Source organism: Vombatus ursinus, unplaced genomic scaffold, assembly GCF_900497805.2.
Source record: "Vombatus ursinus unplaced genomic scaffold, bare-nosed wombat genome assembly UNPS02014791.1, whole genome shotgun sequence".
NCBI classification, from domain to species: Eukaryota; Metazoa; Chordata; class Mammalia; order Diprotodontia; family Vombatidae; genus Vombatus; species Vombatus ursinus.
The window spans coordinates 27942803-27960237 of NW_020954569.1; the positions used below are offsets into that span (position 1 = coordinate 27942803).

Consider the following 17435-nt stretch of genomic DNA (forward strand, 5'->3'; position numbering starts at 1 on the left):
AAATTGCACTTCTCATCAATATCATTTAGAGAATTTGATTCCATAAGTGGAACAAAAAACCTGGTGAGCATATGGCTATATATGTTACTGACCTTTCTCAAAAGTGCTATTTCAGGTATTTCATACACAGCTTATTTCAGACTCTCCTTGTATATGCAATTTGGCATGAAGGTCCCTAATGATGTCTTCTCCTTGAACCAAATTTTCCCAGGCACAAACCAGCAAGACTGAATCATTATATTTCACAGTAACGAAAGGAATAGCATCTTATAAAGAAACTATCCATAAAACTCAAATTGGATGTTTGCCATCAGGGTAAGCAGTACAGAGAACATGCATACTACACAATTTTTACATATCAGTCAGAAGCAGAACCATTAGAAAAATTTCTTCTAGAACCAACTAATGTTGATTTTTTTAGCTCTAACTTCAGCGGACCCACCAGTCCCAGATAGAGGGACGTATTCATCCTTTTCTACCTTCCATAACTGCTAAAGCCATTACCTGTTGTTTTTTAAACACCCAATAGCACAACACAGAGCCAACTTCACACTTTGGCAGCCTCTTGTTGATTATAGGACCATGTTAACCAAGAGGGGAGGGGTACTATGTGTGAATATGGTAGATATTGAGCTACCATGTTCATATTTTTCTTCTGTATAACTTGTTTTTCCTTTTGAATTCTTGTCATGTCTGCTGCAAGGAAGTTGAGACTTGCATTTGCCAGAAGCAGATTTCACAGTAATGAGGGATTGCCTAGTTGAAGGCCTGTTGTTCCCTTGGGTATATTACCAACACCTGACATAACACAAGATTTAATTAATTTAATAGTTCCTGAATTTTTTCAGAGGTTTAAATAAATGTCATTGAATAGAAACTAATGTAGAAAAATGAGAACTTTTTTATATGAAAAGAAAGTAACTGAGCTTCAAAACTCTGCAAGCCTGACTCCAACTACCACCACTGTGGTTTTCCTTATGCACCCTCTTCCTTCTTTACTTTGGTGGCATTCATCTTTGAGTGCCCTGTATTAATTAGTTATCTTAATTTTGCATTTCAAACATGCTGTACTTGTAATGCATTTGCCCTCATTTGTTCCATTTATCTTCTTCCAATAATTCAGTTATTTAGAGTTCTAAGGGACCTCAGAGGACAAGTCCAATCCTCTTATTTTATGGATGGAGAGAACTGAGGTTTGAAGAGGTTAAATAACTCGACCAACATGACATAGCTAGTGAATGTCTAAAATAGGAACTTAATTTACATCTTGTTAACTACAATCCAGTGCTCTAGCCACTACTCCATGTTGTCTCAGTCTTTGTCATTTGGAGAAGTGGTCATTTTTTTTCCTGATCTCAACTTGTCTAAATATGTATATACTAAGATTTTCCTTTTACTCAAATACTCACCAAAGGCATTTACCCTTTGAATTTATGCCTTTTTGTATACTATATATATTCATTCACTCCATCTTCAGTTGTCTAGCCTTGTGACTTTTTCTAACTTGGACTGTTAGGGGCCAAAAGATATGGAGAGTATTTGTTGGATATCTGTATGTTGTTTAAACATGGGTACTCTGACAATCCTGTTTCAGTCAATAACATTTATTAATCACCTACCATGTACCAGATACTATCCTGAGTTCTGGAAACACAAAGAAATACAAAAGACAGACCCCACTCTCAATGAACTCACAATCTAAAGGGGAAGACAACAGACAGACAAATATGTATAAACAAGATATATACAAAATAAATTGGAAATAATCAACAGAAGGAAGGCACCAGGATTAAGAGGATATAGGAAAAAGCTTCTTGTAATAGATGGGGCTGTAGCTGGGACTTGAAGGAAACCAGGGAATCCAGGAGCTTAAAATGAGGAGGGAAAGCATTGCAGGCATGGGGGACAGCCAGTGAAAATGATTGGATTTTGGAGATGTAGTGTTTATGCAAGTAACTGCAAGGAGGCCAGTGTCACTGGATCACAGTATATGTGGGAGTAGGATATAAGAAGACTGGAAACGTAGAATTCAGCCAGGTTATGAATGACTTTGAAAGCAAATTGAAGGATTTTATATTTGATCTTAGAATCGATGGGGAGCCACTAGAGTTTGTTAAATAGGGAAAGAGGTGACATAGTCATACCTGCACTTTAGGAAAGTCAATTTGACAACTGAGTGGAGGATGGACAAGTGGAGAAAGATTTAAGGCATGGAGATCAACCAATAGCCTATAGTAATATTTCAAGCATGTAATAATGAAGACGTCTATGAAGAGGGTAGTGACAATGTCAAGGGAGAGAAGGGAACATATGCAAGAGATGATATAAAGGTAAACTCAATAGGTCTGCAAAATAGATTGGATATAGGGAGTAAGAGACAGTGAGGAATTATGAGTGACATGTTGCAAGCCTAGGTGACTGGAAGGATGATGATAATCTTCTTAGTAACAGAAAAGTTAGGAAGAGGACGTAATATTAGGGAAAATGTAATGAGCTTATTTTTTGATGTTCAATTTGAGATATGTATTGGAAAACCAATATAAGATAGTAGGCAGTTAGAGATTGAGAGTGCAGGGGAGAAGAGAGGTTAAGGTTGGAAAAGTAGATCTAAGAATCATCAGCATAGAGATGATAACTGATTCCATGGGAACTAATGAGATCTCCAAGCAAAATGGTAATAGAGGGAGAAGCAAAAAGGACCTAGGATATAGCATGGAGTGGAGAGGTGGGATACCATCATTAAATAGGCATGACCTGGATGAAGATCTAACAAAGGAAACTGAGGAGCAATTAGACAAATAAAGGAGAACCAATAATGAATGGTGTTATGAAAATCTAAAGGGAGTATAAAGGAGAAGAGGGGGGTGGATAGTGTCAGAAGCTGCAAAGAGGTGAAGAAGAATGAAGATTGAGAAAAGGCCATTGGATTTGGTAATTACAAGATCATTGGTAGAGAGAAGTGCCAATTGAATGATGAAGTCAGATGCCAGACTGTAGAATATCAAGATAATGGCAAAAGGATAGAAAGTAGAGACAGCAATTGTAGATAACCTTCTCAATTATTTTACCATAATAATGCATTTATAACTTTCTTTTATTTGTGTTGAGCAAATAAGAATTCTTATGACTGAATTGCAAAAATTATTTATCAGTTAGTTTTGTTCTCTTTGAAGTGCATACTTAAAAAAAGCACAGGAAATGTGAGGATAAATACATAGAATTTGCCTTGTCATGTGTTAACACAGCTTGTGTCAAGAGTCAATCTTATTTGATTTTTAACTTTGCTCTCACTCTTTAGCATGCAAATATAAAGTTTAACAAAAAGGGAAAAAAGAGGTCAAGTCCACAAATATTTAAGTAGTCCAGAGCCTCTGATGAAAAAAGATTTTACGATGTGTTATAGCCTGATTTTCATGTGGTGTGACAGTTTTTTTAATCTCTTGGTATTTTAAGATTTCAAGAAATGAGAAAATGTGGAAAACTTGGTTTGATAAGGAAAATCCTGAAGAGGAACCTGCTCCAAATGCCTATGATCAATCTCTGGACTGCTTTCGACGTCTCTTGCTTATTAGGTCCTGGTGTCCTGACAGAACCATTGCACAGGTAAATTATAGAATAAGAGTGTTTTAGAGAGGAGAGTTATCTTAGACATAATCTATTTTAAACTCTTCATGAGTTTATGCCTTCATGAGGCATGAGGAAAATGAATAACTTTTAAAAACTCAACTGCATTTCAAATGTAATAATACATGTTATATGTTAATTTCAATGAGATCCTCACTACATCCAAGAATGCTGTACTTGGAGTCAACAGGTCTAGGCTCAAATCTTGCCTTTTCTCTTGTAACCATATATTATTATTGTCTTTTTAAAAAGTTTGACTTCCTATTCATATATTCTGTCAGTCATCAGTCAGTAGTGCCTAGTAAGTGTCAGTCACTGTGCTAAGTATTGGGGTTACAAAGTAAAGCAAAAGATAGTTCCTGCCTTCAAGTAGCTCACAGTCTATTGGGGGGGTAGAAAACATATATAAAAAAGAAGTAAAAAGGTAGGATGGAAGTGGAGGAAGGGATTATACTCATGCTTGGGAAGGCAATGATGAAGACCTACAACAAGTTGGGAAACAATGAGATGGCTCTCTGGATGCCTTCCTTAAACAAAGGATCTTGGAGGAGTTCTTTGATGTCTACCCAACTCCCTCTCCAATCAGAAGAAGGAAAGGTGCCATGGGCAGGCATGCTGAGGAGGTGTGAGTTTCAAATAAGCACAAAGGATCTCAGCACAAGAAAGGGCCTAAAAGCTTCTAACACTTAAAAGTATACTCAGGCTTGGGGACATATTCTACTGTGGTGATTTTTTTTAGTGCTTTTCCATTTTGCTAATAGTATAAAGTTAATGAGTTGGTGAGTAGGATCACAGAGTAGAAACATGACATAACATGTAAAGAGTTTTGTAAACCTTATAGCATTATAAAAGTCATCTATTAAATTTTGGGCAAGAGTATGCTATAAAGGCCCTCAAGCCTACAGCTTTCACTTAGGAAAATTAGCATTCTGGGTGGCCAGAAAGTATGTTGGTCTTAAGGATTTTTAAATTTATTATGTTTGAATCAGTATGTTAATGTCTTAAGAATCTTGCTTCATGAAATCTTTCTGAGGCCTGTAGACAAGACTTGATATCATAGAAGTTTGTTTGCCTCCAAGAAGCTGGTTGGTTAATGCTTATACAAGTTAGTAATTTGAGGATTTTTTAAAATAAAGCACAGTACAATAGTAATAAGAGCTCACCAAGGCATGTAGAAAGATCTGTTATTGGAATTCTGCAGAGAGCTTGGTTGTAATTGAGTGCCAAAGTACAATGGAATAGGTATCTCATAATTCAGTAGATCATTCCTCAATAAGGGAATAATATATTATCTGTTACTTATTATCTCAATAGTCATAGAAAATTCATTTCATTTTTCCAGGCCTAAATTTTTCTTATCTGTTACATGACAGGGTTGAACTTCACTAGGTGATTTCTAAAGTCCCTTCCAGTTCTAAATACCCTGAGCCCCATGATCTCAACATCCTAAATTCTTGTTTTACCTTTCTTCTTGTCATTATTTAGACAATATTTATTTCCTAACATCCTCAGCATTATTATTATTTTCTCCAAATAAGTCCCAACCAGCTCATTGTCCTCTAAGGAGAGTAAAGAAGTTGTGGTGCCATTGGGGTACAATACAATACAAGTACTTGGATGGTGCCATTAGGGTACAAGCAATACTTTAATAGCAAACTGTCTTTATTTTCAAAAAGTCAAAGTTTTTTTTAAAATTATAACTCTATTACCATTTACCTGTGTTTGATTTGGAGTTAAAAACTGGTTTCAGTGAAAACACTTCAGTGTCTTTCACCTCTACATATTAATGTCTCAGTTATACTGGAAAATTCACTGTTCTTAAAAGTTCAGTGCTAGTTAAACAGGACATGTTCTCCATTGCATTATCTGAAAGGTGTGAGATAACAAACCCCATTCTTTATTAACCTCATATCTCACATTTTTCTTGCCTCCTTCTGTGTAAACAAACACCATCTTCCAAGCATTATTGCTATGAAATATCGCTTCTGAAACTCTTATACAATATGACATTCTTCTACTGTTTCTTTTTTCAATGATGCCCTTGAGTTCAATGGAAGGTTTTTGTTTGTTTGTTTTACACTAAGCATAGCCATCATTGCTTCTAACAGTTTTTTAGCGTGTTTTGAAAGATCATGTTGAGTAGGAAGTCAGTTCAGGTCAGAGGGATTTGTTAGTTTTCAAATATGTATTAGGTACCAAATGTTTATGTATGTTTATACCATTAAGACTGAATATTAGGGATATGTATAGGAGGAAAAATTAAATTCAAAGCGGAGCAAAAGTCACTAGGCAAACGGGAAAAATAATGAGTGAAAAAAGCATGGGAGAAAGGGAAGAAGAAAAGAAAACAAAAGTTGAGAAAGGCCAAAAATGATTATAGGGATTATGTTGCTTTGAAGTCAAATGCAGTTTTATTAGTGTTTATTAATGTTAATGCTCCAGGCAAATTTCTAAGAAAATATGGTGTTTTGTACAATACATGTATAAACTAAATGAACATTGAGTTATCAAAATTTCAAAGGGAATTGCTTTGGAAAGTCAAGAATTCTAATATGAAAGCATGATCTTCACCATTTGAAACTCTTTAGACATAGAAAAGTTATTTAGAGGTCTCTGGATAGATATAGTACCAGAAGGGTTAATGAGAAGAACATAATTTATTTAAGTCAATGCTTATATTTTCTTAGCATGGTGCTTGGCATATAGTAAATGTTTAATAAATGCTTTTTCTTTTTTTCTTAATTTCTTTTTTTCTAGTTTTCGATTTTTACTTTCATAAGCTTTTGAGTTTAAAATTTTCTCCCCCTCCCTCCCAAGCTCCTTCCCCAAGATTGCATGCAATTTGATATAGGCTCTACATATACATTCCTATTAAACATATTTTTACATTAGCCATGTTGTAAAGAAGAATTAGAACCAATAGGAGCAACCACAAGAAAAAAAGGAACAAAACAAAATAGAAGAAAAAAAGAGCAAATAGTATGCTTCGATCTGCATTCAAACTCCATAGTTCTTTCTCTGGATGTGGATAGTATCTTCCATCATGAGACTTTTGGAGATGTGTTGGATCCTTGCATTGCTTAATTGCTTTTTCATCCATTAGGTTATAGATATTGGAAATAGAAGTGGTAGAAGTCCATGGGAATTACTAGGTGGAATAATGATTATTAGTAAATTCTAACTGGAACAATGAAGATTTTGTATATAATGTACATACATACATATATGTATAAGGAATATACTACTTAGAGAAACTAAAAAAAAAGATTTTCAAAACTGTACTGCATTATTACATGTACACACAATCATTTAAAATATATTCCTGATAATGGAATTTTCTTTAGGAAAATCATTCTCCATTTTGTTACCTTGTATATTTCATTATGCTTTGTTTTCTTTAGGCCCGTAAATATGTCATGGACACTATGGGAGAAAAATATGCAGAAGGAGTTATCCTAGATTTGGAGAAGACATGGGAAGAATCAGATCCACGAACTCCACTAATCTGTTTTCTGTCTATGGGCTCTGATCCTACTGATTCCATCATTGCGTTGGGAAAAAGATTGAAAATAGAAACACGCTATGTGTCTATGGGTCAAGGTCAAGAAGTTCATGCACGTAAGCTTTTACAGCAGACCATGGCAAATGTAAGGAAACTACAAAAACTTTAATTTGGTATTAGTTTTTATTCAAAATTGAGTAACTATGAACACAAAAATGTATAAAGTCTTATGATTTGTTAATGTTACTATTATGAACCTTAGATGTCTATCTATCTATATTTGAGCATTTTTGGAAAAGGCTCTAAGACAAGTACTCTCAGTTCATTTTCAATGTTAGAATGAAATGAGGTGCCTACAAGTCAGTGAATATTTAATAAAAAGTTTAATTTACCATAACACAGCAAGATATGTAACAAGAAAACCTGGCAATTTGCTTCTCTGGACACCCTCCCCCGACCCGCCTTCCATCTCCATATGCAAATACATCTAGTTTTCCAGGCAATACATAGTGAAATATATGGTAACTTTTATGGTCTTTAGAAATCCATCAATTAGGACAGGCCCCAATTGCCTATGCTTGGGAATTTTTATACCATTAGTTAACAAGGAAACTGTATTGAGGAAATAAGGCATAATCAGTTACTGGAGATAGCTTTTTATTCTTTTAGAGAATGCTGTTGTTGTTCAGTCATTTCAGTTGGGTCTGACCCTTCCTGACCCCATTTGCAGTTTTCTTGGCAAAGATACTAGAGTGGTTTGCCATTTCCTTCTCTAGTTCATTTTAGATAAGGAAACAGAAACAAACAGGGCTAAGTGACTTTCCCAGGGTCACATAGCTAGTAAGTGCTGAGACCACATTTGAATTCAGGTCTTCCTGACTCCATGCCCAGTACTCTATTCACTATGCCACTTAACTGGCCTTTAGGTAATGCTAATCCCTCCTAAAGGAGGGAAGGAGGATGGGCATAGGCCTAATCCATGTTTTGAGCAGGTAGAAAGAAGCTGCTATCAGAAATACCCAAATAGAGGTATATAATATTGTTATCCACCAATTCATATTTTTATGTTTCATTCTTCCAGAAAAAAAATCTGTTTAAAACACATGCTTTAAAATATTTTACTGTTTAGAAGATGTCTATAATGGAAGTAAGTATGTAGAATTAAAAATACCATTTATATGATTGAACAATGAAAAATCTCTATATTCTTTATCCAACACCTTGCTGAAGATCTTTCTATTACTTGACCTTTAGTACTGTCAGTGATACACTGAACTTGGGAAAATGAAAATAAGTAACAATATATATTCAATTAATCTTTTCTGTGACTACAGAGATATTGACAGTGTGTCTCTTTGGGCATAGATAAGAAACACAGAATTTCAAAGGAGGAAGAATCTTCAGAGGTTATATAGACCAACTCATACCAGAACAAGAATATCCTCTATAATATCTCCAACAAATGGTCATCCAGTCTTTGTTTGAAAACCTCTATTTAGGAAGAACTTACTCTAGAGATGTCTCATTTAATTTTGAAATAGTTCTGAATATTAGGAAATTTTTCCCTGTATCAAGCTGATATCTATCTGCAACTTCTATCCATTGTTCCCAGTTTTTAAAGATCAATACTGAGTAAATTTAATCTGATAATGGAAGGCATTTAGCAATCATGGGAATTATGAAAGACCCCCTACAGAGAGGATTTCTTTTTGAGTTAAGTCTTAAAGGATTTAAGGCAACTAAAATGGAGAGGAAAGTGGATAGAACATTCCAGGAATAAAGGATAGTCAATACAAAAGTGCAGAGATGGGAATTGGAGTATTGTGTTTGAAGGATTATAAGTCAGCTTAGCTGGATGCTAGAGTGCATACAATGTAAAAAGAATGGAAAATTAGGAAGAGAACAGGTTATGAAAATATTTAAATGACAAACAGAGAACTTCATGGTTGATCCTGAAGGAAATAAGAGGCTACTGAAGCTCATGAAAGAGGGAATTAATATGATCAGACCTATGGTTTAGTGACTGGATTTAAGAGGCAAAAGATGAGTGAAGGTATAGAGAGGTTTTCATCTATGGAATAGAGAAAATGATTTCATTAATAATGGATGACTTCAATATTTTTTCAGTAAAGTAGTAGGTGAGGTCATTTGTTGAGAATCAAAGATTTGGGGGGTAGCCATTGTGAAGAGTTTTAAAAGAGAGTTAATCAGAGTTGAAAAAGAAGATTGTTATGTAATAGGGCTAAGTTGAGGTAGGACACGGGGACAAGGTATTCAAAGGTAGCAGACAGTATATAGTCTACACAACTTAATCAAGTTAATCAACAGTTAAGGTCAAGACTGTGAAGAGAGGAAAGGAAGAATGTATGGTGTGGTTTGCGAAAATAAACAGCAGCTTTGGAAAAACTGATTAATAAGAAGGGATAAAAGAACAGGAGATTATGATCAGGAAGAGAAATTCAGAATTAAAGATCATGGAGGTGCCACAGTTACACATGATCAATGGTATAATTTGGTGGATGGCTGAAGTAGGTTAATAAAGATTCAGTTCTTGGGAGATGAAAATGTTGATCAACTGGGAGGCTAAAGGGTTTCCTTTTGTTATATGCCTTTTAAGAATATAAGTTGCTTTTTGAAGTCCTTGTTCATCCACAAATAAGTCTCATTCAGATCTCTATTCAGTTTCAGAATTGTTTGTGTTTTTTGAATTTCCTTCTTTTGAGGTTTCCATCCCTCTTGGACAGTTCTTTCCACAATTATCCAGAAGTGTTGAAAACTCATAAAGAATTGAAAGTTTCTGAGTATACCTGCAAAAACAAAACCAAAACAAAAAAACAAACAAACAAACAAACTAAGAGTTAAAGATAACAAAGATGGAAATGGATACATTGGAACTGGTTAATTTTTAGCAACTAAACCACTTTTATTATCAACTGATAGCTGTGAAATATAAACACTGTCATTATGAAAGGCAAAATTTTGAAAATATTAAAGAAAAGATTATAAAAAAAGCAGATAATGAGATTACAAGCTCCTTGAGGACAGGGAATATATTGAATTTTTTATCCCCCATAGACTATAGCAAATGTTCAGTGAATATTTGTAGATTTGGAAGAAAAGAGAAAGAACAATGGCAGAAAATAGAGATTTTGGAGGAAAGTGTCTATGGGTGGTAAAAATTGCAGAGCTGAGATCATTAGAAAGGAACAAAAATAGAAAAATAGAAAGAGCAAAGCAAGCATATTAATCTTGGGATATTTAGTCAAGGATACACTGTACCTTCACACTTCTATAGGCTTCAAAGGCACTGTTATTAATGTGTATAGTATAGTACTTGGTGTTCACAAAGATACCTAGCCTATGTGGTCTAGTATAAAGGCAACTGGGCTTCCAATCACAAAACCTGGGTTGTTCATGTCACTTATTTTTTCTCATTTTCTTTTGCTTACTGAACATGGCCAATAATAATGCATTATCTACCTCAAAAGTTGAGGAAAGTTCTTTAAAAACAAAAATGTTATATAAATATGGAAATTATTATTGCTAAGGGTTAAAATATATTCATTATGTCTTGTTTACTAAATAGAGAAGGGTGGTTTTCATATATTTTAGCAACATTTCCTCCCAAAAATAATGCTTAAAATATTGACCTTAATTATCTGGAGAATTTATTAAAAGAGCACCAAAATCCACAACCATTCTAGATTAAGGGAGCTAGTCCCACACTTCAAATGAGAAATAACTAGCAATGAGGGTGCACCTGTTTAATTTGGGTATAAAGTGAGCACGTACCCCTTTGATTTGATCTCAGCCTCATGCAGCAAAATATAGAACTAAAATTGGAATCATAATCAAAGATATTTTTTAACCTTCCAGTTTTATATTTAGCTTTTAATTGCAGATTAAATGAAATATCTTCTCATTATTGGCATGCTTGTGATTTGTCCCAATAATTAGTGTTTTTAATAGCATCTGCATTGAAAGCGTTGTTATAGCATGGCAGAATCAGCCAATAAGTGGTAGCAACTCTAGTGCAGTCTAGCCATCATTAGGGAAATTAAACATCTAAAATGGAGTGTGGACATCCCAAAGGAGCAAAAGGATCTCAGGGTATCATGAAGTTATGCAGAAACTTGATGAGTTCTACATAAGAAAAAATCAAGATAAAATATTTTGCCAAAGAGAAGAAATTGGTCAGAGACTTTGGAGTTTAGGATGTATGTTCTTAGCCTGAGTGAAATCTCCTATTTAGAGTGAGAAAGGACTCAACTCTATTTAAGATTCCTAAGTTAGGATATCACTGGATAATAATCTCTCACAAGGCAAAAGATGGGTAGGTTTTCAGGTGGTATGGATGTGAATATATCCATACATAAATGTATGTATATATGTAAACATACATACATATATGAATATACACACATACATATACACATATATGTATACACACACACACACATATATGAAATGGTGATATTTGTTTTTTGATATAAAAGAAATTTTCTTGAAATACAGTACATTTCATGTCCAAAAATAAATTGGGCATATACTGTGTGCCAGGAATTAGATTAGGCACTAGGTATTTAAAAAATGAAATTGCCCTTTATATCAATATAAGGCAATATATAATACATCTAGGTGGCTCTGTGGATAGAGTATGGGGCCTGTAATCAGGAAGACTTCAGTTTAAATTTGACCTCAGACACTTGCTGTATAATCCTGGGCAAGTCACTTAACCCTGTTGGCCTCATTTTCCTCATCTGTAAAATGAGCTGGAGAAGAAAATGGCAAACCACTCCAGTGTCTTTGCCAAGAAAATTCCAAATAGAGTCACAAAGAGTCTGAAGTGACTGAAATAGCTGAACAACAAAGGAAATATATCCAAGTGAATCTAATGTCTACTTTACTCTTTTAGAGAAATTTTAACTTAGGTAGCTAGGTGGCATAGTGGATAGAGTTTGAGGCTTGGAGTCAGGAAGACTCATCTCCTTAAGTTTAAATTTGGTCTCAGACCCTTATTAGTTGTATGACCCTGGGCAAGTCACCTAACCCTTTTTTGCCTCAGTTTCCTCATCTACAAAATGAGCTGGAGAAGGAAATGGCAAACCACTCCAGTATCTCTGCCAAGAGAACCCCAAATGGGGTCATGAAGAGCTGGACAGAGTAAAAATAACTGAACAACAATAGTGCCTGCTGTTGAACATTGTATTAGGGCCCTAGGTATGTATCTCCTGGGTAGTATATTGTACCAGGGTTCTCTCTAAGGGGAAGTTATCTGAAATTTAGTCCTTGTTCACATAGGCCTTGGAACCTAGTAGGTAGATAAGACACAGCACAGATTACATTAGAGAATTGTAAAACAAATTGTTATGTAAATTCTGGGGAGGAAAGATTTCTGAGGAAGTTGATTTGGGGGAAAAAGGGAAGCTTTTCTGAGGAAGCCACATTTTATTTGGATTTAAAAGGATAAAAAAAGCTTTCCATGGGGTTAGGAGATATGGCTTTCCATACATGTGGTAAAGCGTTGGTAAAGATATGTAGAGAATAGTGTGTATCTGGGAATACACACTGGAAATAGAGAATAGAAAAAGTCTAGTTTGACTGGAGCAAAGCTTCTAGGTGGTTCAGTGGACAGGAGTAAGGAAGACTTGAGATCAAATATGATGCTGGGCAAATCATTTAACTTCTATCTGCCTCAGTTTCTTTAACTGTAAAATGGGATAATAATAGCACTTACCTGCTGGGTTTTTGTGAGGATCTAATAAGATATATGTAAAGTTATATTAGCACAATGCCTGGCATATAGTAAGTGCTTATGTCTCTTTGTACCCTCTAGCTCCCCTCTCCTACCTCTCTCCCTGACTTTAAAGTTAGAAAGGGAAGGAAGAGCTGGGTCCAGAAGGCTTTAAATGCCAGGTAAAGAAATTTAAACTTTATTCAATAGATAATAGGAAGCCACTGCAGGTAAGTTTTCTTTATAGACCCACTCAATATGCTATGTGGTTATACTCATGTGTTCATGATTAAAACATCAATCCATACTTAGAGATATGGGATATGCTAAAAAAAAAAGGCAAATGTTAATATTTACTTAAGTGTGGAGAGTATTTGCATCTTTTTAATATAGATTGAACCATATAAATCTTTGTTTAAATAGGTCAGTTGTAAGTATTTTTGCATATGTAACATACAAAATCTTATTACTTTTAATGACACAGTCCAAATCTCTTCCATGGCACAATTCAAAACAGAAGTTCTGTCCTTCAAAATGATTTTAATGAATCACAAGGTCATCTCATCCTATTCCACATTCTTTTATTTTGATGTCTTTCCTCATGTTTATTAGTTATTTTCGTGATATATTGAGATGAGACCTTAGCCATCATTAAGTCCAACCTGCTCATTCCATAGATAAAGAAATTAAGGCCCAGAGGGAAAAAGTGAATCATGTCACATAGATATCAATAGCAGAGCCAGTATTTAAACCTAGGGTTTCTGGCCTAATTTTCTATATTTTCTAATAGCTATACACTTGGCATTCTAGTTTACTATTAAGATTGATATTAAAAAAAATAGAAAATTGGGGGCAGAGTCAAGATGGCAGAGTGAAAGCAGTGACTTGCATGAGCTCTCCTCCACACTCCTCCAAATACCTGTAAAAATGGCTCTAAACAAATCCTAGAGCAGCAGAACCCCCAAAAAGAGAGAGTAAAATAAATTTCCAGCCCAAGACAACCTGGATGGTTGATGGGAAAGGTCTATTGTGCCAGGGTGGGAGAGGAACGCAGTTCAGCGTGGGCCGCCCAGGCTGCACAGGCAAAGACCAGGCCTCAGTGAACCTGGAGCAGTCCTCAGAAGGCTGACTCCACAGGCAGCTGTGGCGGTTTCCAGACTTCTCAACCCACAAACCCCAAAGACAACTTAGAAGGTCAGTAGGAAAGATTTGTCTGACCACAGTGAGAGAGGAGATCCATCAAGTCCCAGTCCTAGCACAGCCCCTGGGTGGCGGCTGATTCTGGAGCTCCCTGCCCACAGTTGGAGGAGGAATCTGGTGGCTGATCAGAGGGGGATTGCAGGGATATCTTTGCTGGTGCTGAGGCAGGAATCTCTTACTTTGTCTCTGCTTGGATCTGGGTCACGGCTCTGGGTGGCGATGCAGGGGTGAGGAGGAAAGCTGACATGGTGCAGCTTGTGGTGGCAGTGGAGAGGGAATCCTCCTCACAGGTCCAAGGCAGAAAAGAGTGCTTGTGGTCACCCATAGGCCAGAGCACAGGCCAGGAAAGGAGTAAACACCTTGCCCTTGATCATACCACCTTGGATGAACTGATCCCTAGAAGTATCTCTGAAAATAGTGGCACAAAGCCTCCAAGAAAAAAATATGAATCAGTCATAGGCTGTAGAAGAGCTCAAAAAGAATTTTGAGAAGCAAGTAAGAGAAGTAGAGGAAAAACTGGGAAGAGAGATGAGAGTGATGCAAGAAAACCATGAAAAACAAGTCAGCAGCTTGCTAAAGGAGACCCAAAAAAATACTGAAGAAAATAACACCTGAAAAAATAGACTAACCCAAATGGCAAAAGAGGTCCAAAAGGCCAATGAGGAGAAGAATGTCTTAAAAAACAGAATTGGCTAAATGGAAAAGGAAGTTCAAAAGCTCACTGAAGAAAATACCTTTGAAAAATAGAATGGGGGCAGGTAGGTGGTGCAGTAGATAGAGCTCCAGCCTTGGAGTCAGGAGGACCTGAGTTCAAACGTGGCCTCAGACACTTGACACTGACTAGTTGTGTGACCCTAGGCAAGTCATTTAACCCTGATTGCCTCACCAAAAAAACCAAAAACAAAAAAAATATAATGGAACAAATAGAAGCTAATGACTTTATGAGAAATCAAGAAATTGTAATAGAAAACCAAAAGGATGAAAAAATAGAAGACAATGTGAACTATCTCATTGGAAAAACAACTGAACTGGAAAATAGATCCAGGAGAGATAAATTAAAAAAAAATTATTGGACTACCTGAAAGCCGTGATCAAAAAAAAGAGCCTACACATCATCTTTCAAGAAATTATCAAGGAAAATTGCTCTGATATTCTAGAACCAGAGGGTAAAATAGAAATTGAAAGAATCCACCAATCACCTCCTGAAGGAGATCCCCAAAGGAAAACTCTTAGGATTAGTATAGCCAAATTCCAGAGTTCCGAGGATAAGGAGAAAATATTGCAAGCAGCCAGAAAGAAACAATTCAAGTATTGTGGAAACGCAATCAGAATAACATAAGATTTAGCAGCTTCTATGTTAAGGGACCAGAGTGCATGGAATATAATATTCTGGAGGGCAAAGGAGATGGAATTACAACCAAGAATCACCTACCCAGCAAAACTGAGTATAATCCTTCAGGGGAAAAATGGACATTCAGTGAAAAAGAGGACTTTGAAGCATTCTCGATGAAAAGATCAGAGCTGAATAGAAAATTTGACTTTCAAATACAACACTCAAGGGAAGCATGAAAAGATAAACAGGAAAGAGAAATCATAAGAGACTTATTACAGTTGAACTGTTTACATTCCTACAGGGAAAGATATTTGTAACTCACGAGACCTTTGCCAATATTAGGGTAGTTGGAGGGAAAAAATTATATGTGTAGATAGATAGATAGATAGACAGACAGACAGACAGACAGAGGGCATAGGGTGAGTTGAAGATGAAGGGGTGATAGCTAAAAGTAAAGTTAAGAGGTGAGAGAGGTTTACACTGGGAGAAGGAGAAATTATCTCACATAAAACAGGCAAGAAAAAGCTTGTACAGTGGAGGGGAAGTGGGAGAAGGTGAGAGGAAATGAGTGAATCTTATTCTCATCGGAATTGGCTTCAGGAGGGAATAACATTCATACTCAATTGGGTATGGAAATCTATCTTATCCCACAGAAAAACAGGAGGGAATGGGATAAGAGAGTGGCGTGATGATAGAAGAGAGGGTAGATTGGAGGAGGGGGTAATCAGAAACAAACATTTCTGAGGAGGGGCAGGGTTAAAAGAGAGAAAAGAATAAATGGGGGGTGGGATAGGATGAAAGGGAATATAGTTAGTTTTTTCACATGACTAATATGGTGACTACACATGTATAACATGTATTGAGTTGCTTGCCTCCTCAATGAGGGTGGGTGGGGACGGAGGAATGGAGACATTTTGGAACCTAACGTTTCAAAAACAAATGTTAAAAAGTATTTTCACATGCAACTGAGAAATAAGATATACAGGTAATGGGATATAGAAATCTGTCCTGCTCTACAGGAAAATAGAAGGGGAAGGGAATAAGAGGCGGGTGTGATAGAAGGGAGGGCAGATTAGGGTAAGGGGTAAGCAGAATGCATGCTTTCTTGGGGTGGGGGGAGGATTGAGATGGGGAGAAAATTTGGAACTCAAAATCTTGTGAAAGTGAATGTTGAAAACTAAAAATAAATAAATTAATAAATGTTTCATATAAAAAATTTAAAAAAAAACCCAAAATTGTCTTAAATTGTGTCTCTATTTTTTCTGTTGTTCTTAGAGCTATTGCTTGTTAAATTCTAATCACTTTATATGAACCTTACGAGTGTTAATCTATGTGCATAAGGAAACAAACAATTTTTCTTTTCATCTGCTTGATGTAGGGAGGATGGGCACTTCTGCAGAATTGCCATCTGGGCCTGGATTTCTTGGATGAGCTGATGGATATAATAATAGAAACAGATACTGTACATGATGCCTTCCGCCTCTGGATGACCACTGAGGTCCACAAGCAGTTCCCCATTACCCTTCTTCAAATGTCCATTAAATTTGCCAACGAGCCTCCACAGGGACTCAGGGCGGGTTTGAAAAGAACCTATGGAGGTGTGTGAAACTTTACATGGGAGATGGAAGTGTTATTTACTTGGCTATTATATTCCTAAAAAAATTTTTTTAAGGAAGTTTTCTTGTTTAACCAACAGAAAAGGAGGTAATGATCAAAAGTAAATGTTGTAGTAATGATTAAAAATAGTAAGTCTCAATTCTTCTATTTCCTTTCTCCCTATGTTGGTACTCTTCAGTTTTCCAATTTGACATCTCTTTTTTGTATTAATCTTTGAATAATGACAAATTGCTGCCCCTGTGTACTATTCAACTATACACATTTCTAGTCACTTAACTACATTAAGATAGGACTTATTCCTCTTCTAAGAGGCAAGGGAAATAATAATAATATTATATAATAAGGGAAATAAGAAATTTTGTCTTGTGAGTGGTATTGTTTTAAAATAAGCCTCAATATGCATAAACTCACACACATATATACAT

At 35.9% G+C, this 17435-nt stretch overlaps 1 protein-coding gene across 1 annotated transcript in view; it reads left to right on the forward strand.

Moving 5' to 3' along the window:
• The window catches only part of DNAH5 (dynein axonemal heavy chain 5), a 294914-nt gene that overhangs the window by 240139 nt on the left and 37340 nt on the right, over positions 1-17435 (forward strand). The window contains exons 69-71 of the mRNA XM_027869069.1: positions 3454-3603; positions 7026-7271; positions 16772-16991. Of these exons, the coding sequence (XP_027724870.1) occupies positions 3454-3603; positions 7026-7271; positions 16772-16991 (616 nt within the window). The remainder of the gene's footprint in view (positions 1-3453; positions 3604-7025; positions 7272-16771; positions 16992-17435) is intronic.